Genomic DNA, 21,922 nt, shown 5'->3' with positions numbered 1-21,922 from the left:
GGATCCCGCATTGCTGTATGATTTCCATCGTAACCGAAGGCCAATGTAAAGGATTCTCCCAATGAGTCCGAAGCGTTGGAAAACAAAACTGATGGACCAATTGCGGGAGATTGAGGGAGCAAGCATCAACCTTACCGCAAAACAGAAAGGTCTTCAGCGACAAGCGGCTCTTCTTCTCATACCGATATGCGAGATACCGCTAAAAACCAGCATACCTCGCAAACTTGCAAACTGTCACGGGAGACTCTACCTGCCCCAGAAGCTAAATCGCACACATCGACTTGCCTCGACAGCGCGAAGAATTTATTAAGGTTCAGAATTGCAACTACAAAACCTGTAGTGTTAGGCGGGGTCGATGTACAGAGAATTGAAAGTCGATAACGGTGCAAAATGCATGGAAGCCCTCTTATCACAAAGCACCTAGCAAGCACTAATTGACCTAAGCTAAAACTGGAGCTTGGAAAATCTGAACCACAAAAAACCTTGGAGAACAACCATAAATCTTCGAAGAAGTATTTTGCCCAAACCGTTACTTAGTCCCTACCACCCAGGGCAGGCCAAAAAGAGGACAGCAAAGAAGACCAATCAGGTAGCATGCCATGTTGAATCATATGGACAAGGGTGACATGGAAGTCACTAAGGAGTAATGCGGCTAGAGCATTGAGTTATTATTGAAGCAGCATATAGATGTGTTGCTCGTGATCGAATTGAAAAAAATTGTAGGCAATTGCAGCACTTAGTAATGGTAGCATTGGCGGTTAATATCCTTATCTTCGCAGCAGCCTTGGACAGCTGAGGTTGTGGTAAGAGATTTGAAACTATTATTGTCCGCTACACAGGACACAATTGAGTTTGGGACTTTCCCTTGGTCACGATTGTTCACAGGATGTTGCCTAGAACCACACAAAAAGTTCTTTCTGAGAGGCTTATGAAAATCTTTTGCAGGGACTTCCAGCTTCCTTTTTGAATAAGCTTTTTAGAAGGAATTTATCAATTAAAACTTTCTATATGAAGACAGGTTTACTTCCTAAACAGTAATTATAGTAGTGAATCCAGTAAGTATATGAGCTTGGTCTAAAGTGGTTTTTGTGAGATACAGTTATTACTGTACTCAATTCACTCTTATATCCAGTTTTGTCCACATAGATATCATTGCTTTCTTTTAGTTAAAAGATGCAAACCTGGCACATTGATGGAACTCAAACAAAAAGTACAGAACCAGCTCAGGGCAGATAACCAATCAAGGGCACTTCTTTGTCTAGCAGCCTAGGACACATAAATTTTCACATACCTAGGTGGATGATCAATTTCAGTCTCAATAAAATTGAGCTAACACACAGACGTGACAAATGAGTTGGATAGATTCTCATATCAACGATATACTAATCCATTGATAACAAAACATCACCTTCCAAAGTATACAAAGGTCGATCTATATATTGGAAACCCTTGTATAGAATTGGTATTTGCAACGACACGTGGGACAAAGAATCTATGCTACACCACTTGAGATTCTTATTATGATTTGTCCTTCCAGTCTGTCCCCCGTGACATTGAAAAAATGTGAAATTCCTATTAACTAGTTGTGGAGAAAAGAAGAGGGGTGAAAAGGAAGAGGGCAAGGCCATGATTGAACGAAGGGATAAAGGGGGAGGGGAGGAGTTTCAATTGAAGAATAATGGAGGGTAGGGGGCATTAAAGAGGAAGCTACATGAGCTTGGGGAGGGGGTAGAGGAACCACTTATGAAGGGGACATTAAAGAGAAAGGGACATGCAAAAAGAGGAGGGGGAGGAGGGACCCTTTATAATATTATAGTTATCCTTAGAGTAGCTATACTACTCTATAGCTTAGTGGTAGAGCTCACGTGTGTGAAACACAAGACTATGGGTTCAAATCCCTTCTTGAATTTCACAAATAATGTGCACCCCTCTTAGACACATGCTTAAAAGATTAACCTATGCATAAAATAAAATAATCCATGCACAAACATAGGTTAATTAGTCTCCATGGACCAAAACAAATAGGAATAAAATAAAGTTGAGCGAGTATGTCCCCATAACATTGATAAATGTAATATGGACTATCTTATCTCATTAAAAATCATATAAGCTAGGGTATTTCATCTCTCTTTGTATATATCTTCCAAGAGTCTCACAGCCACAAAGTAATGGACACAGGAATCCATCTAGAGAAACCCCAAGTCAGAGATCGACCAACAGTACAATAGAGATTCTGCAAAATTACCATAGAATAGTGAAGTCAAAAAACATGAAAATCATCAAACCATGCACACTTCATTTGCGAGTACCTGGAAAATACAGCACTTCCCATTAGAGTCTGTTAAAATAGGTACTAAACAACATCATGCAGGGAAGGCCTTCTCAACCACTGTTGAAAAAACAGCTGTGTCAAGCAGCAAGCTGGACTTATTCTTGACAGGCCAGCTTGTAATCACAAGAATGTAGAAGCCGTAGCCATGATTCCTTACAAAACTCCTCACCCAGCGAGGCACTGGGTTCTTATCTGATATATTTGCCAGTCATTTGACACAATCCCTAAGCAGAGCGAGTAAAGGGATCAAGGATGCTATAGTCTTGATGAGTTCCAACTTGCATCAACAGCTTCAATCAGCTTCTCATGTAGCTTCTTTCCAGAACAGGCAATGATACCTCTGTCTAATCCCTCTAAATATCTTCCTTGTGAAAAGTCTAATGGCTTACCCCCTGCATCAGTTACAACACCCCCTGCTTCCTGTACAATAAGCACTCCTGCAGCATGATCCCATATCTTCTCTTTGTAACCCGACTTAGCAAATTTCATGAAGATCTCTGCATCACCCCGCGCAATAGCAGCATACTTGGCCATACTATACAGCCGCATAGGACGCTTCCTGTACAAGAATGAAGGTCTGTATCAGAAGCAAGCACCACAATTTGCATATTCGAAAAGCAAAGTTAAAGTTGTTTCCATCTCTAGTTTCATCTCATTCCTCCTTTACTTGCTCCAAAATGGAAAGAGGGTTAGGGTAGCCATGCATTTACTTCTCTCCTTTGAAAAGACCAGCTGGACAGAATGGACACCTTGGGACAGGAGAAACTTACTTGAGCCCAATGCTAGTGGCCAGCCCTGCTGTGAAAGAATGACTCGAGTTAGACTTCTCCACAGGTTCACAAAATGTTGCCTCTGCAGGATCATCAATTGCTGAAACAGACACAGGCCTGGCCAGCATCAGAATGTTCAGATCCTTCACATTCCAAATTAAAGGTTGCATCCAGGGTTGACCACCTCCTCTCTGAGCTGTAAAGATGCATCCCTTGTGCCAAACATTGGGACTAGGTGGAGACAATTTGCTCATGAGACGGTAGTATCTATGATGATAGCCCAGCCACTCTTTCCTCATGGGAAAGTTTGGACAGCCCAAGACTCCAAGAACCACTTCACCATCTTCAATCAGAGAAAGAGCTATTGCATACTGGTCACCACGAATAAATCCTAGTGTCCCATCCACAGGGTCAAGGACCCAGTATCTGCCCTTTGAACCACCTTGGGAGCAGCCCTTATTGATTGCTTTAAGGACATCAATAGTCCCAAGTGGATGATCAGGGGGCGTTAATCCAACACGGGAACAAACACTGAGGCACTCATTGACAGAGTTAACCACCCGTTGCAGTATATGTATACCATCCATTCCTTTCAAGGCATCAGTATCCTCTTCAGCAACCATGGATACTTCCTCATCACAGAATGACTGTGACAATACCCAACTGATTACTGCTTGCACTCCCCAATCTGTTTCAAAAAAATAATACAAAATGTAACAAATCAACCCATAGACAATAACAAAAGACCGTGATCCTACACTTAAACTTAAGACAGCTTGCCCACACGACACAAAGGAACGAGGTAAAATGATTAAGAAACGGTTACCGTCATATTGGGAAAGGTCATCATGTCCCTCATCATCACGTCTTAGATTTTTGAAAAGATATAGGGCAATGCTTTGTAAAAAGCAAAACACAGCAAAGAAGTGGCTGACAATGAAAATCCCTTATAGAATATTTGCCAGACTACAAGGGTTGTTATGGAACCTGAAGAGCCACTCGGCTCTAACAAAAACAAAATAGGTCTCAACCTAAGAAACATCACATCTTAGTTTTACATTCTCTTGTGTTTTGATTTGACAAGTTCTCCTGCATCCATCTTCAACACTACACAGCAACGAATCAGAGGTGGGGAAAGCAGCAAGGGAAGACACGATAAAGTTTGTAAAGGAGAGAGCAATGGAAGAAAAGGCCAACCAGCATTTCTCCATCAAGGCTGCCTCCTCTCCATTCTCCATCCTCACAGGAAGCGTGACGTTCATACAGTTGTATCTCGCCTACAGATCACAGTTATAATCAACCTTTTTGGTTCAATCATACTCTCTTCAAAGAAGGGCCGTATTGCAGCGCAATCCTGCCTCGTTCTCACTCATTCACAGCAGAGCACATGAGTTCTTGTGTGTTTATCTGTACAATACATTCAGTCCACACAATACAGAGATAATAGGCTAGAGAGAGAGAGAGAGATCAAGGCTGACATTTCACCTATTACATTGGTATCAAAGCCTCAATATTAACTAAGAGTGTGAGTGTCATGTGCACGGTCCGTATTTGACGTGTGCTTTAGGCGCATAGTACTAGCTCAGGAAGCCTGGGGAGGCTTGGGGCTAGGCAGATGATTCTCGGGTTGAGTTACAAGGGCACACAGATGGATTAGGGGTCGAATTAGGGGTTTTGCTATTTTAGCGCAATGGTCCCGAGCCTATATAAGGAGCCCATGGGTTCAGTTTTCAGCCACGCAAGCCAGAGCAAGCTTAGCTCTTCCTTGCTGGTTTGGATCTTGGATTGAGTTGCGGAACGCACCTCCTTCCTAGCGAAGCCCAAGACCCAACAGGCCCTCAGGCGCCACCTGGTGGTATGGGATGCCAGGCTGGTTGGGGAGATGTGCCAGCAGCTCAGCTTGTGGCTCGAAGGGGACATACCAGCGCTCAAGTCTCATCCTCACGGACGTCATGGTTGGGTGGTGAGCTAGCCTACACCCATCTTAATTGTTTCAATGAGTGTTTCTGTGTTTGTTTGCAGGTCGCATAATTCTTGTGTGTGTAACCTCCAAAAGTGCGGGCATCATCACGCTTGAGGTTCACATAATCGGAGAAAGGCATCTCAAGTTTGATGGCCTCAAGTAGGGCCCTATATGAACGCAAAGAATCTGCCAACATGTCATCAAAAGTGGCTTGCTGCCCACCACCAACCCCCTGCTGTGTAGAAGCTGCTGCCATCTGATGCACTGGCTGCGTCTGGCTATATGTGCTTGCTGACGGAGCGATAGGTGCATGAACTCCGGGCTGGGTCTCTCTACCAAATGCATCTCTCTGAAATGATGGCATACCAAAGGGCTGAGAAGAGAACTGACCTCTCTCCCAAGGGTGTGGGCTGCCATATAAACCCAAGCCAACTCCAGGCATACTCGCTGGTGCGGTGAAAGAAGCACTAGCCGGATGCACACCAACGGGTCGGCCCAAAAGAGACAGCTCAACCTACATAGATGCAGAAAGTTGAGAGCCAAAAGATGGCTTGACATCCTGCAAGAAGGTGCTCTGTGGCACAGAAAATGCATCATCTGTGTCCAAATAATCCCCAAGCTGGGATACATGCAATGGTCCAGAAGACTGATGCTCATAGGCACGACGAGCATCTGCCATAAAACCCCTGCGTGGAGCAGACAAAACATCCTGATTGTCTGAATGGTCCCCTTGCTAGGGTGCGGGCTGCTTACCCTTATCCTGCATAGCAATGGCAGATGCGATCTGCTGACCAATCTCTGTCCCATCTGGACAAGAGCCGTATCCTGCATAGCCATGGCTGTGGTAAGCTGCTGGATGAACTCCTGTCCTATCTGGCAAAAAGCACCCTGAAGCATATAGGAAAGGGCATCCAGAAACTGCGTTTGCGCTGCTTGCACTTCCCGGGATGCAAGAGAGAGAGGCTGAGTGGAAGGAGCCTCTACACCACCAATGGATGCAACCACTGTGGCAGGCACTTGCTCATACTGAGCAGCCTCATCAGAGTCATGCGATATATCACGAGGAACACACTTCGGTGCCATGGTGACTAGCCTTGGAGAGAGGAGCTCGAATGTAGGCAAGGAGCTCGAATGTAGGCAAGGAGAAATGGATAGCAAAAACCCTATTGTAATGAGCCCCTGAGATAGTGTGTGGAAAACACGAAAATATTGATGGAGAGGCTCAAGAGAAAGGTCGTTGAAGAAGCTTCAAAACGGAGCCAAAATGGCTCCAAGCAGGCTCTGAAAGGTCCCTAAAAAGAGGCTGAAAGTGAACTATTTACCCTCTTTTTTTTCTTCTTTCCTTTTATTTTGGGGGGGGGGGGGGGGGGGTTCCCTCAATCACCTAGGACAGTTAGTACATCAATAGCCTAAGACTCCTAAGGCAGTTAGGACTGTTGGTTAGTCTAACCTAACCAACCCATGAGGTACTCAACCCTAGTTAGTTTAACCCAACCTAACCAAACCAAACTAATTAAACCTAAACAAGGTAACTTAACCCACTAACTAGCCAGACCTATCCAAACCTAAACTAACCTAACCAACTAGCAAATCCCACTAACCCACTATAGTCAAGAACCTTAGAGGCTAAGGTTGCAGGTGGGCATGGACGACGGCACACGGGCGTAGACGGGTGGCACGTTGGCGACACAAGCAGCAACGACGGGCTACGTAGGGCTTGGATGAAGGGCTGATGGCAACAGCAACGGCTGGAGAGGAGCAGGCGACGCAGGTTGGAGAGGAGCGACGACGGGATCCGATCGTTGTAGTATGTGTTGGGCTGCATGAGGTGCAAAGAACGATTCAGGATAAGCAAGCATTTGTCGTTGACGTTGGAGTCAAGATTGAGCACCACTTATTTTCCCACCTACATAGATGTGCTTTCTTGCATTTGTACAAGGCTTTCAAGCCTCCCATTACTATTCTTTCCACACATGCATTCCAGTTATAGCTTCTCAAACTCAAGCTCCAGGTGTCTATAGGTTGTGTATGCTTCTAGGGGTTCCACTTCAAATGTGAAGGACATTTACTTATTTCTTGTTCCAATTATTGTAACCTTGTCAGCAAAATTTACGTAGTGCATCTAGGTGTGTTTGCATGTCCTTTTTGTCTTTTGCAAAGAGAATCATGTCATCTGCGTAGAGTAGTAGTAAGACATACCAAACAATTTGTGCTTCCATTAATGTGTACTCTCATCCAATCTTCTAATTTGTCTATGAATAGACCAAAGAGAGTTCGCAGGAGGGGAAGCCTTGTTTGATCCTTGTGTTATTGCTTATTATTATCTTCTCCTTAGAGTTTGACCCATCTATTAGTGGCTTTGCCAATTCTGCGAGGACCTTTTCACTCTATATAGTTTGAGCGTGGCTTCCCTTAGTTCTTGAGGGATTTGCAGCTGTTTAATCCTTTCCCATAGTTTGTTGTTGGGTACCATGTGAAAGGCTTTCTTGAAATCAACAAAGCACTAGTAAATTGCTTTTGGAAATCCATCCTCCAAGGCTTTAGTTATTAGCATGGTTATCATCTCTTTTGTTTTGTCTCCTCCCCATTTCAGCATCTCAGCTATTAGACTTTGTGAGTCCTGATCCTTCCCATTTGCTAATTTCTTCAGCCCCCTCTCCGCGTTTTTTTGTGCCCCCCACAGATGATGATAGCATCTGTGGCCTTGTGCAGAAATGCTGGTTGGTCTTTTTTTCCTCCGCACTCATAGAGTTCCTTGACAACCTTTATATATATGTACACACGCGCGCGCGCACACACACACATTATGAGTCCTGATCCTTCCCATTTGCTAAGTTCGTCAGTCCCCTCTCGGCGCGTTTTTGTGCCCCCCACAGATGATGATGATAACCGTGCATACCAGAACAGGAAAGAAAATGAGTTTTGACATGGTGAGTCATGTGAAGCTAAGTGAGGATGAAGAAGGGGATGATGAAGAGGAGACAGAAACTGAGAGCGAAGAGGAGAGTGAAGATTTCGATGAGGAGGAAGGCCGAGTGTCTTTCATTCTTGGTGAGCAAGGCCCCTGAGAAGTGCAGCTAATGGCTATATTTGGCATGCCCAAACTCACCCTCTAAGAACATAACATCGTGTGCAGTTTCAATCTCATGATAGTCACTCATAAGGTTGAAAACCCTAACCTCCATCATGCATAGCAAGGACTAGCTACTATGACATCCCCACCAACGTCATCAACGCCCAACGGGGGGTGTAGACCATAGTATAAGCGTATGCTCTCACACATACAAATCCACATATACTTGAGCCTCCCTTTGTACAAAGGTCTTCCTACTCATGTTCTATCGACACTCAAGAGGTAAAGGGCAAACTTAGCTATGACAAATCCTCGCACTAAAGGAGAAGGATACATGGAAACAAACATATATATATATATGTGTGTGTGTGTGTGTGTGTATGTATGCATGCATGCACATACGTACATACATACATACATACATATATATATATATACACACACGCACGCGCACGTGCGCGCGCGCACACACACACACACATGCACATATATACATATATACTTACATGCATATATATATACATAGACACTTACATATATATTTGTATATATATACATATACATGTGTGTGTGTGTGCACGCGCGCGTGTATATGTGTGTGTGTGTGTGTGTGTGTGTGTGTGTGTTAGAAATTACCCAACACAGGGTATGCACAGTGGAAGACTGATAGTATTGCCCAGGAGCTCACACAGTGTGGTGTGGGGTGTGGAATCACAAACTTCTTAAACTTATGTGCAAAGATGTGCAAGCCAGTAAATAGACAATGCTCAAAGAAAATATAGAAGCAACACTTTATATTTCCGTCTGTCAACAAAGTAGGACAGGATACAATACCAAAAGGTTCTCCTACTAGATGTCAAGCACTTCTAGATCTCTGAGCCCGTGTGCTCCACCTCGAGCGTATGTAGACTCTCCGTCCAGAGTGTTCTTCTCTACCTTGCTGCCCTGAGTGTCAGCCTAGGTAGGCAGCCCTCCAAGCTCAGTCTGCAGCTCTTCCTTCTCTCCTGGTCCTTCGGGAAGAGGCTCCAAGAGTAGGTCTCTTGCTGCTCCTGACTGCTGGTGTTTTGCTGCTCCAAAAGATATTGATCACAACACCTTGCTGCCCTAGAAGACAGCCAAGGTCCAGCCTCTAGGGAACTCAATCTGCAGCACACCTTCCACTCTCCTTCACCCCTAGTGTGAGGCCCAAGGGAGTGGCTTCTGGCTGCTCCTGCTCTTGCTGAATGGTTGGATGTATAATGGAGGCCCAAATGCCCCCTTTTATAGGCCCGAAGGGCCCTGAAGAATGGCCGACCCAGCAGGGGGATAAACCAACCCCCTCTGGCCGACTTGGTTGGCTGGCCCAACCCTAACCAGCGCACCTGCTGGTCAGCCTGGTTGGCTGGCTCAACCAGCTCTATATATGTAATGAAGGGGAAAAAGAGGCCAAGTTAGAGGCCCTTTAGGTGGAAAATGTGGAGGGACTATATAAGTCTCCATCCACCCACTATCTTGTACTTTTTGATGTGACATCTAATCGTATCTACTCTCCCTTTCTCCTTCCTGCCTACGCTCACTCTCTCTCTCTCTCTTCCCTACTCCCTCTCAATCTCTCCCTCTCTTTCCTACCCCATTCTCTCTCTCCTACCCTTTCCTCTCCCTCTTCCCCTCTCTCTCTCTCTCTCCCTTCTGCTCCTCTATCCCCCTTTCTCCAAATCTGTCCCTACTCCTTCTCTACATTGGTATCAGAGCTCCGACCTGCTGAGTCTAGGCACCAAGACTCTTCATAGAATATTGGAAAAAGATTAGAAACAATTCCAAAAAGATTTCTCATAGGACAGTGTCGGAAATAGAGGATAGAATCACTCACACCTCACTTCCTGTCTAGCTCATACAAAACTCAGTAAAACTGACAGAGAGATAGGACAAAACTCAGATATATTGGGCAACAAAAGCTCAAGGGTGAGTGTGTACAAACAGCCCAAGTGCTGTAATGATGCTGAGCCTCTTCCTCTCCTTGTGCGCTTGCCTGTGTGCAAGGCTGTAAGTGAAGGTGATGAGGAATGAGGGGGGAAGGGGGGGCTTTTTATAGGAGGGACTAGGCCCCCTCAATTTGGCCGACCAAGGAGTTGGCTCCCTGCCCAAGGCACCAACCTGCCAGCCCACCAACCAACCTGATTGGTCGGCCTTTGCTGGCTGGTCAGGCCGGCTTAGGTCAGCCTTATTTAAGGACCCATAAGCATAGTTACGCTGAAATGCCAAAACGGCGCAACTAAGGCCTGAAACGGCGTTCCCCCTGTGCCAGACCCCCCGAAATGCGAAACGGCATCGAAACGTGAAACGCAAACCGAAACGGCGATCCGAAACGGCGAAACGACATCTGAAACGCCGTTTCAGACCCGAAACACGCCGTTTTCGGTGCTGTTTCGAGCGTGACCTAAAAACACGGCAAAACATAAAAAAAACGCCGTGCACCTCGTCGCGTTTTTCTGCTCGCCTGCTTGCTGCTCTCCCCCACAATTTCTTGGCCCGCCTGGTTCTCTCCCGAGTCCCGAGTCCCAACCCTACGAGTGGCTGCTCTTTTGGACACCCAACTTTGGTGAGCACATTTCCTTTCTCTATGCTTCTCTTGCCACAAACATCTTGCTGTTTTTTGGCTGCAACCATTGATTCTTGGCTTTTCCCTTTGAAATTTGATCTATTGTAGCTTGTACAAGTGCTCTTTTTGCTCATGGATATGACTTCACAAAGCGTTGTCCCTCAGCAAGAGAAGGAGTTCACCCAATCGGATTATTGGTGGAGCCAAGTTCATTTGGTAGGCAAGTATGACTCCAAGCGAGGAGAAGCTCGCAAGTTTAGATGCAGATGGTGTGGATTGGAGCGAGGAGGGAACCCTGATAGGGTCAAATGTCATCTTCTTGGCATTAAGGATGGGGGGATTGGGCTATGCTCCGTAATCTCACCACAAGAGAAAGAAAGGTTGCAAAGAGAGGTTGAAGTATTGCCCACTACAAAAAGGGCAAAGACAATGGCTTCCACTTGCGTAGGAGCTTCTTCAGGTGCTCATGCAGCACGTGTTCAGCAGGCCACTGCATTTCGGAGTCCTCTTCCCTCTGCTACTACAGCTTCTTCTTCTGCGAGTGCACATGGAGCTCCTGCTGATATTCCTGCTACATCTCGGTCTACTTCATATAGGCAAGGCAACCTTTACACATCATGGCATCCGCAAAGGAAGGCACAAGTAGATGCAGCTGTGGCCCGATTTTTTTACTCCAATGGGATTAGCTTCAATGTTGCTAGATCACCCCTTCAAAGAGATGGTGTCAGAAATCAAAACATTTGGATCCACATATACCCCTCCCACATTTGATGCTTTGAGGGGCAAGCTTCTAGAGGATGAGGTGGTGGCAGTTAAGCAAGCTATTGAACCTGTGAAAGAGAAATGGGTAAAGTATGCGGTAAGTTTGGTTGCAGATGGATGGAGTGATGTGCGAAGTCACTCACTAGAGGGTATCCTTGCATATTGTAGGGGATCTGCACTCTACATACACTCCATAGAGTGTGGAGTGCAACAAAAAACAGCACCTATATTGATGCAAATGTGGGCAGATGCAGTGGAATATGTGGGGCCATCTAATGTTTTGCAACTTGTTTTAGATGGGGAAAATACCAATAAGGCAGCAGGTGCATTATTGAAGCAAAAGTATCCTCATATCCAGTGGAGTGCTTGTGTAGCACATTGCTTGAATAATTTATTGAAAGACATTGGCAAATTGGATTGGGTCAAGAATGTTATTGACAATGGAAAAGAGGTGGTTAACTTCATCACATGACATAATTTTTCTCTTGCTTTGTACCGTAAATTTGCCAACAAGGAGCTTTTGAAGTATGCAGAGACAAGATTTGCATACAACTTTTTGATGCTTCATAGGCTCCTTGAAATGAGACCTGCACTGAAACAAGTTGTGGCAAGCCCAGAGTGGGATGCCTGGCCCACTTCTAGGCAGGCTCTTGGAATTTATTGTTATGACTTGTGCATAGGCAGTGATGAATTTTGGGCTGATGCATCTCACATTGTTGATCTATGTGTGCCTATTGTGAAGCTGCTTAACCGAGTTGATGGAGATATGCCTTTTCTTGGTAAGGTGTATGAGGGGATGGATCGGATGATTGAGAATATCAAAGAAATAGAAAAGAATCCCCAAAGGTTGAGAGAATTGGAAGAGTTGGCTGTGAGCAGATGGAATCAATATTACTCTCCCATGCATGCAGCTGCCTTTGTGTTGGACCTGGAGTTTCAACACAAGGCAAGTGCACAACAGAGTGATGCAGAGGTTGTTCGTGGTTGGAACCTCACTCTTCAGAAGATGGTGCCAACTCTTGATGGACGGCGGAGGATAAAAGACCAGCTTGCCAATTATCGCAATAAGGAAGGCATGTAGGGATGGCCAGATGCACAGCATGATAGGTAATATTAACTCATTTTAATTTTCAGATTTTAGGAACTTGTAATTTGTTATTTAATACAAAATTAGAAATCTGAAATTTATGAGTTTTGGAATTTCAGATTTCGAGTTGGGGAGGATTATGGAGCTGATTCCCCCGAGTTGCAAAAGCTTGCCATCCGCATTCTAAGCCAAGCTTGCACCTCCTCTTCTTGTGAGCGTTTGTGGAGTAGCTTTGCCCATATCCACACAAAGAAGAGAAATCGTCTACGAACGCAACGGGCCAATGATCTTGTCTTTGTTAATGCAAACTTGCGTTTGCTTAACAAGATGAGACACGAGTACACGCATGACAAATATATTGGATTTCATAGACCAGATGATGCCCACTCACCTGATGATGATGATTTGTTAATAGAGGAGAATGATGATGATGAGGAGGAGGAGGAGGAGGCAGAGGTTGAGTCTTAGGATGAGGATGAGCTTATTATTTGATCATATATGATATCATCCTCGATGTAGCCTTTTTTGGGTTTCAGCTTTCTTTTTGTTACTATGACATTTGGGCTTTGAAAGCTGAATTACCATTTATGAATCATGATTGGTTTCTTAAATATCATGAATCATGAATCATTTTTCCATTTTGTAACTTGTTATAGGATTTATAAATTACCCCACCTTGCGTAATTGAAATTTGCATTGTGTGATTGATTGAACAATGAAACTTGAATCTTCAAAGTTCAAAGTTACAATCAATATTAATGGTACTAGGTAGAGCTATAGCTTATTGTGCACTTTTTTTAAAAGTTGAGCACTCTAAATGTGTGTATGCATTACTCTAAACCCCCTTTTGTAAACCCCCTTGATGACGTGGCGTTTCCCCGTTTCACCCTCTCAAAAATCCCGAAATTTTCCGTTTCCGTTTTCGTTTTCGTTTTCGTTTCCCGTTTCCGTTTCCCCATTTCCCGTAACTCTGCCCATAAGCAGGGTCCCCGTTTCCCCATTTCCCGTAACTCTGCCCATAAGCCCTGCTTATGGGCTGCTGTTGCAGTTGCCAACTCCGCCCGTGTGCAGGTCCATTCCAGGGTGTTGCGCCATCTTCATGCTCAAGCACAGGTTCCCTACCAGGTAGGTCTTCTGCCTTTTCACCTTCCCCTGCCCCCTATGGTCTCCTGCCCCCTTGTCCCCTCAAATCGAGTGCTCACATGTGGGGCAGTGACCTTCTAACACCCCCTCTCAATGTCACAGCTGTGGGCCGATCCCCATGCGCCGAATGAGGTGCTCCAACTGCTCCCTGGGAGTGGTAGTGGATCTCGATGTGCTTCGTCCGTGCGTGAAACATAGGGTTGTTGGCGATCGCTATGCAACTATGGTTGTCGCATGTAAATGCAATCGCATCTCCTTGGGCCACATTCATGTCCTCCAAGATCCACCTGAGCCACAATGCTTCACATGCCACTATACAGGCAACCCTGTACTCCATCTCTATAGATGAAAGGGCGACAGTAGGTTGTTTCTTACTCAACCATGGCATGGCTCCTGATGAGAGTAAGAAACAATATCCAGAGGTCGATCTCCGGGTATCTATGTCACCTATCCAATTACTATCACAGAAACCTTCCAACTCAATGCCTCTGGTATAAGTGATGCCGTAGGTGCAAGTACCCTTCAAGTACCTTAGCACCCTCATACCTACGTCCCAATGAGTCTTCTTGGGTGTGGCGGAGAACTGACAGAGCAATCCAACTGCGAAGGAAATGTCTAGTCGAGCATTTTTGAGTAAAGCAAACTCCCCACCAAGCGTCGATATAGTGATGAATCAACCGGCTGCGATGGATCACGCACACTCAGCTTCAGACCAGTTTCCATGGGAGTCACTACTGCTTTGCAATTTTCCATCTCAAAGCGTTTGGGCAGTTCCCTGCAATACTTCTCCTGTGAAATAAAGATACAACTCTTTCCCTACTTCACCTTAATCCCAAGAAAGTAGTGAAGTATGCCTAAGTCAGTCATCTCAACTCCTCCATAAGAAGTCTCTTGACCTAAGCAATCTTCTTCGTATGATCCCCAATAATGATGACGTCATCCACATATAGAATCAATACCAGCCACAAATCCCCCTTTGTGTCGAGATAGAGATTTGCCTCTGATGGACTCCGTTGAAGCCCGATCTTCTGAAAGAAAACATCTATCCGTTGGTACTAAGCTCTAGGGGCCTATTTCAGCCCGTAAAAGGCCTTCTTCAGCTTATAGACTTTTGATGGGGATCCTGGAATCTGAAATCCTTGTGGCTGCACCACATATACCTCCTCCTCCATGTTACCATTCAAAAATGCAGACTTGACGTCATTTGAAAAATAGGCCAACTATGATGAGCAGCCAAGGCAATGACTATCCGAATAGTCACCATCCTAGCTGTGGGGGAAAAGGTCTTGTCGAAGTCAAGTCGTTCTGACTATGCATAGCCTTTCACCACCAATCTTACTTTGTACTTGTCCAAGCTCCCATCTGACTTGAACTTAAGCTTGTACACCCATTTAGTCCCGATGACCTTCCGCCTGGTTGGTTTGGGCACTAAATCCCAGGTGTCATTTTTCAAAATGGCATCCATCTCTGCCTTCATGGCTTCCTGCCATTTTGGTATATCCTTTGCTTCCTGCAAGGAACAGGGCTCCGCAAGTTCAGCTACCAAAGCGAAGTTTGCGGAGGGAGTCTTCATGTTTCTTTGAGATTGCCGCGCTCCGGAACTACTCTCAAGTATGTTCGTAACCCGTGAGTCTGCTAACGTCTTCAAATACCATTGAGGTAGCTTCTTCTCAGATGGAGGAGCTTTGGATGAAGTTGTCTTGGGAGCTGGATCTAGAATGGCATGCTCCTCCTCCTCCTCCTCCTCCTCCTCGGGGTCTTCAGTCGGCTCCACCTCGTGGATGGTGACTTTGGGTGAGGGTAACGCTGGAAGTTCCAGAACATCTTCAGCAGGTTGTGGCTCGGCCTCTTCAAAGATCACATCCCTACTGACAAGAATATTCTTCTTGTCTAGGTCAAATAGGCAGTAGGCCTTGGACTCTTCACTGTATCCCATAAAGATACAGCTCCGGCTATGGGAATCAAGCTTTGTCCGCTCATCTTTATGCACATGAACAAATGCATTAAAACCGAAAACCAGTAAATGAGATATCGTGGGCTTCTTACCATAGTAAGCTTCGTATGGAGTCTTGTCATCAACAACCTTGGTCTTGGTTCTCTTGAGGATGTGAATGGCAGTGTTCACGGCTTCACCCCAGTAGGCTTTCGAGAGATTCCTCCCGCGCAACATGGTCAACCCTGTCTCTGTGACGGTCCTGTGCTTCCTCTCAGTAACTCCATTCTGCTGAGATGTGCGAGTTGTCGTGAGCTGTCTCTTAATCCCTTGCTTCTTGCAGAATCCATTGAACTCCGTAGAATTGAACTCTCCCCCTCTGTCGGTGCGGAAGGCTTTGATTACCTTCCCGCTTACCTTCTCTACCTGGGCCTTCTAGTCTTTGAATTTCTCGAAAGCCTAAGATTTCTTGGCTAAGCAGAATACCCATGTCATGCGACTGAAATCATCAACAAGTAAGAGAGAATACCACAAACCTGCAAATGAATTTATTAGCATTGGGCCGTAGATGTTGGTGTGAACCAACTAGAGCGGCTTCTTGGCCCGTGATGAGGCCTCCTGTGGGAACTTGTCCCAGTGTTGCTTGCCTTCCACGCAAGCCCTGTAGACACGATCATTGCCTGCAATCGGTGGAAGTCCATCCACCATCTTTGTCTTCTGCATCTCGGAGAGAGTGCCATAGTTGACGTGACCGAACCGCTCATGCCATAATTTGGATCTTCCATGATCCCCCTGCACCAACAGAGCATTGAGCCGATATAGCCCATGCTCCTTGACACCTTGAGTCACCACCTATCCGTTTGCCTTGGATATGACAGTGACCTTGCCATTGTAAAATAATACCGACATATTGTGCTTGTCCATCTGACTGACAGACAATAGGTTCTTGCACAAGTTCGGTACATACAGTACACCAGAAATCAACTCCTTGTTTTCTGCAATTGTGATGAACGACAAGGCATGACCGGTTATCCCCAACAGTGATCTTGGAATCAGGATGCGTACCTTCCATGGTTTTGAACCACTCCTTGTTGGACATGTGCTTTGAAGCTCCATTGTCCACATACCAACCTCCCTCTCCTTCACTGACTGCATAAGCGGAGCAATACTCGATGATGAAGAAAGAGCCGGTCGTGACATTTGCTGATTCGGTCTTTAGCTCCTCCTTCGACTTGGACTCCTGCCGCCTTCTTCTTGCACCCTCTTTAGCGGAATGACCAAGCTTCTCGCTGTGGAAGCACTTCATCTGCCTCTTTTTCTCTACATCCTCGGTCTTGTTTGTGTTCTTGGAGTCTTTGAGCTTACCCTTGTCGGGCTTGTCCCTCGCCACGAGAGCCTTCTCGCCCAATTGCGTAAATAGCTTTTCCCAAGCCTCTTCCTGCAATAGTAAAGGCCCAAGCTCCTCGAAGGTGAGAGCCTTGGTCCTCTGTCTTGTAGTGACCGTAGTCACGAAACTCTTAAAGCTTCTAGGTAGCTTGTGTAAGATCAACACTGCCATTTGACTTGAATCTACCTTCTGACCAACTGCCGCGAGCTGGTCCCTCACCATCTTGACTTATGTCAGATGGTCATGAACATTGTCTGCCTCAATCATGTCCAGATTGTACAGTTGGTGTTGGAGCATCAGAATCCGAGATGTATTGTCCGTTTCATACAAATCCTTCAGGACAGCCCACGCCTCTACAAACGTCTCGGCTATCTAGATGTGCAGAAGAACAGAGTCCGATGTGGTCCCAATGATTAATGCTAGGGAGTGGGCATCTCTCTCTTCCCAATTATGAAGCTCTTCACCATCCACTGGAATGAGAATCTTCCCCTTGTTCTCCAACAAGTCTTCCGGTTCTGCCTCCACCCCTGTCGTTAGCTTCCACAACTTCTGGGCAACAAGAGGACTCCGGATCTTCATTTTCCAGATCGGGTAGTTCGACCCGTCTAGCTTCCTTGACTCTCTGAAGTTCGGGATTGTAAATGAGAGGAATTTGGAGGAGGAGGAAGGAAGAGAAGGGGCTGAAGAGGCAACAGTAGAATCTTTGTCCTCCATCCTTGCTGTAATAAAGAGCAGTAAACTGAATTTACAGCGGAGAACTTGACCAAGCAGCAAACCTAAGTGTCGATTGAAGTTGCCTTCTAGCAGAGGTACTCCGATCTAGAGCTGTGAACCTAGCTCTGATACCATCTTGGAAATAGAGGATAGAATCACTCACACCTCACTTCCTGTCTAGCTCATACAACACTCAGTAAAACTGATAGAGAGATAGGACAAAACTCAGATATATTCCTCCACAATCGTGGGCAACAAAAGCTCAAGGGCGAGTGTGTACAAACAGCCTGAGTGCTGTCAATGATGCTGAGCCTCTTCCTCTCCCTGTGCGCTTGCCTGTGTGCAAGGCTGTAAGTCCAGGTGATGAGGAATGAGGGGGGAAGGGGGGGCTTTTTATAGGAGGGGCTAGGCCCCCTCAATTTGGCCAACCAGGGAGTCAGCTCCCTGCCCAAGGCACCGACCTGCCAGCCCACCAACCGACCTGATTGGTCGGCCTTTGCTGGCTGGTCAGGCCGGCTTAGGCCAGCCCTATTTAAGGGCCCATAAGCCCTGCTTATGGGCTGCTGTTGCAGCTGCCAACTCCACCCGTGTGCAGGTCCAGGAGCGCCTAGGATGTTGCGCCATCTTCACGCTGCAGCGCGGGTTCCCTGCCAGGTAGGTCTTCTGCCTTTTCACCTTCCCCTGCCCCCTATGGTCTCCTGCCCCCTTGTCCCCTCAAATCAGGGGCTCACACGTGGGGCAGTGACCTTCTAACAGACAGCTGGGTACAGCTGCCTGTTCCATGTCTACGCAGCCTGTGGGTGATGATGTCTGTTCAAAACATGTGCTGCACACATTATTGCCTCCAACCAAAATGTGGCCATTTCCATCAAAGACCTGTTCTTCCTCTCAGAAACACCATGTTGCTGAGGTGTATAAGGGACTGACCACTGTACACTGATGCATAATCCCCATGTCCTTGAAGAATTCTTTAAAGGCATCTGACATGTATTCCACCCCTCTGTCTGTTCTCAAAGTCTGCACTTTGTACCCAGTCTCATTCTCAACAAATTGCTTGAAGCACTGAAGATAACAAGATATCGATGCTGTCCCAAAGATGGAGTCCTCATGGGACTACACACATCACTGTGTATGAGCTGTAATTTACTCTCAGCTCTCTAACAGGTCAAACCTGTCATATCATGCTTGCAGAGACAGGAATAATATAACGGGAACGTTCTGTGTCAATACATAGCATACCTTAACAAAGTGAAGAAGATACCTTTCGCAAAAAGCTATGCAGGCGACAAAAAAACACGAGGGCACAGATAAGGCTCAAGTGGATGGAGCGATGGGGATTACATGCTATGGATATCCAAGAGGATGAAGGGAAATTCAGAGACCTAGTTATGGTTAAAATGCTGTAGAAATTATGGCAAGATCGAAGAACAAAAATGGAGTACTACAAGCAAGAGATCAATCCACTAGATTAGACCAAGAATTTCAAGGGAGGCAAGAATGTAAAACCTGTCCAACAAGGGAAATAGAAAATGAAGAGCATTCACTCCTCCACTGTAGAGCATACATGCATATCAGGGACAAGTACAGAGAAGTACAGCAGCAATGCCCTCAGCCTAAGAGGCCTCATGAGTCAACCAGGGTGCATTAAAATTTTGTGTCACTGCAGTAAAATTCAAACATGGCAGGCTGGCTGGATAGCACACACTAACCACTTACGAATTTCCAGAAATTGTATGAGATGAGTGTACAGAAACACAATCACTTTGATAGTGATTTCCAATTCCATAGATCCTGTAGGATCTCCAGAAGACTTTAACATAAGCATATAATCTCTCTCTCTCTTAGCTTCTCCTTCCCCCTAATGTCCCCAATTTTTTGTTATCTACTTCCCCATCTCACATCCGCCCTTTCCCTTCCTCATAGCAAATTAGTGAGCCTAAGTTAACAGTTTTCAGGGGATCAGAGGTGATAAGAGTTCAAGTTGCTAGAAAGAATATCAAAATGAGGCAGCTCCAAGAAACGAGGCTTTCTAGAGAATGTGCTTTTTTGATAGCATGTAAAACTACCTGTGAATAGTTTGCAGGTGTTAGAATTTTTCCAATGGTATTCTCAAGGTTGCATCGCACAGTGTGTGCAACCAGAGAGAGATTGTGTTCCAGTCCCCTAATATATAGTTCGAGGCGCTAGCTTGAGGCTGCAGCCATTAGGAAGACCATTGTCATGCGGGTGAGTCTTGAATTATGTAGATCCATTTGTGTAACGACTCACTAAGGAGGGGGTTTGAACGATTCACGGAATGACAGGGTATAAACGTGTGGGGGCAGGAATTAATGTATCCAAAGTTGTAGCAAGTCATGCGGTGTGGAGGTAGGTAGGTAGTAGTGAGCAGACTGGGTGATATTTAAATGTTTGAAATAACTTGATCATGAAAGCGCCACCTAGAATAAAAGTTAGGGTTGTGCATCCCTGTATAATGGGTAGTATCGAATTTTTAGAATTTAGAAAGCTTAACTCCTAATGAGAATCCTCAAGAAAAGATTTATACCTAAACCAAGCAGAAAGTGGAGAAGGAAAGGATTTGCTTTGAATGCTTAGGAAAAGGTCAGCCAGCTCCCAACTGCCTTGGTTAGGAAGGTTACACATTAATCACCTAGGAACACAGCACCTCGTTAGGAAGAGACGATCATGCCCGCAAGTCAAGAGATTATATATAGCTCTCTGTAAGACTATAATATATCCTATCGCACAAATTCAGATTTTGATCGCGAGAGTATCATGTGTGTATAATAACTAAGCCGAAGCACAGTTATTTTTCACACAACATACCATCATTTTATCAGTTCGCGTACTTTTCAAGATGCGCATTAAGTCTATTTCGAATTTTCCACTCTTGGCGTAGTCAGTAGGAGTTGTCCCAACAAATGCACGTCAGTGATCAAGACTAGGGGGGAACGGAGGTTACCGTGGCTGGCCCTATCTACATTCATGACATCACTAATCAAAAGCATTTTTCAAGGGAACAGGAATGAAGATATGGATGCTACAATTCTACGCCCAACAACTTATAGGAAAGTTGCTAAATCATTTTCGGGACGACCAATAATCGTTAGATTATGGGAAAGGACGTCCACCTGCGACTGTGACAAGAGAGCGGTCCATTTTAGATTTGGCCTTTTCCTCATTTCGCAGAAGCTTCTCTTGAGTGCGTTGGCTGAGCACACAGGCCAATTGTACGGCTCGCACGGCCACTTCAAGCTCCCGGTCATATTTTCCACGGAGAAGTCCCACGGGAAGAACCAAATCTTTTAACCTCGGCCCGCTCTCTTCCCCGACGTCATCTGGGCGCAGCGAGCACGCTACGCAATCGATTTCCACGGGCGGAGGCCGGGTCCCGAGCTGCTCCGTCTCTGTGTGCGGCTCCTCCTGCTGCAAGTGGGAAGGGGAAGGAAGCTCGTCCGAAGCATTCTCAAGGGTTCGGTGGTCGAAGCCACCGGGGTCATCGCTGAGGCGCTCCATTTCCATCCATTGGGGAGAACCAAGAGAGGAGGAGGGGGGAAGGGAGGGAAGTAGGCGGGGAGAGGGAGATGGGTCTTTGAAAAAGGAGCGGCATTCGAATTTGGGAGAAGCTCGGGAGGGGATGAAGCTATGGGGGAAAGCAATGGCGAGTGAGAAGGGAAGGCGAGGAAGATCATCAGAAGCAAGAAAGGAAGGGTCTGAGGGAAGAGGAGGGCGACTGGCTAGGAAGGCCATCACTACTTACTACCTACCAGATGGAGAGGAATGAGCACTACAATCATATGTATTTTTGCCAGTTGCAACAGGAAAGAGCAAGAGCCCCTCCAATCATACACATTACATTCATTCTATCACGTTTTCTTCTCAGCAACAAGCATAGGATTGCAAAGATTTACTCTATGATTGCCCACAATGGAAGAAGAGACCCTCTCAAAGAGAGAGGGAGGGAGTGTGTGTGTGTGTCTGTGTGTGTGTGTGTGAGAGAGAGAGAGAGAGAGAAAAGGGGGGGCACATTGCAACTTCACCGCACCCATACTTGGACCCTGCCTCGCCTACCCTACGTCCCCATCGTGCGCCCGCTCACGCATCCTTTAATGTCCGTCGTGTCATCCCTTCCACGCACACACACCCCATCAACGGCTTGGGTCGATCGAGTTTGTTGGTG

General features: G+C 45.9%; 1 protein-coding gene across 1 annotated transcript; it reads right to left on the bottom strand.

The window, feature by feature from the left end:
- Positions 1–2,107: 2,107 nt before the first annotated feature.
- Positions 2,108–21,612, bottom strand: HL (HAL2-like protein). The gene is made up of 3 exons (XM_087371193.1): positions 20,874–21,612; positions 3,103–3,790; positions 2,108–2,891 (listed from the first exon to the last, which is right to left on the bottom strand). The coding sequence occupies exons 1-3, from the start codon at positions 21,490–21,492 to the stop codon at positions 2,588–2,590; spliced, it is 1,611 nt and encodes a 536-aa protein (XP_087227319.1). The 5' UTR covers positions 21,493–21,612; the 3' UTR covers positions 2,108–2,587.
- Positions 21,613–21,922: the final 310 nt, after the last annotated feature.

The sequence above is a fragment of the Dipteris shenzhenensis genome, chromosome 32, assembly GCF_047967505.1.
Source record: "Dipteris shenzhenensis isolate YYH24624 ecotype China chromosome 32, Dip_SZ_1.0, whole genome shotgun sequence".
Lineage (NCBI taxonomy): Eukaryota > Viridiplantae > Streptophyta > Polypodiopsida > Gleicheniales > Dipteridaceae > Dipteris > Dipteris shenzhenensis.
This window is presented reverse-complemented; position numbering and strand designations above follow the sequence as displayed.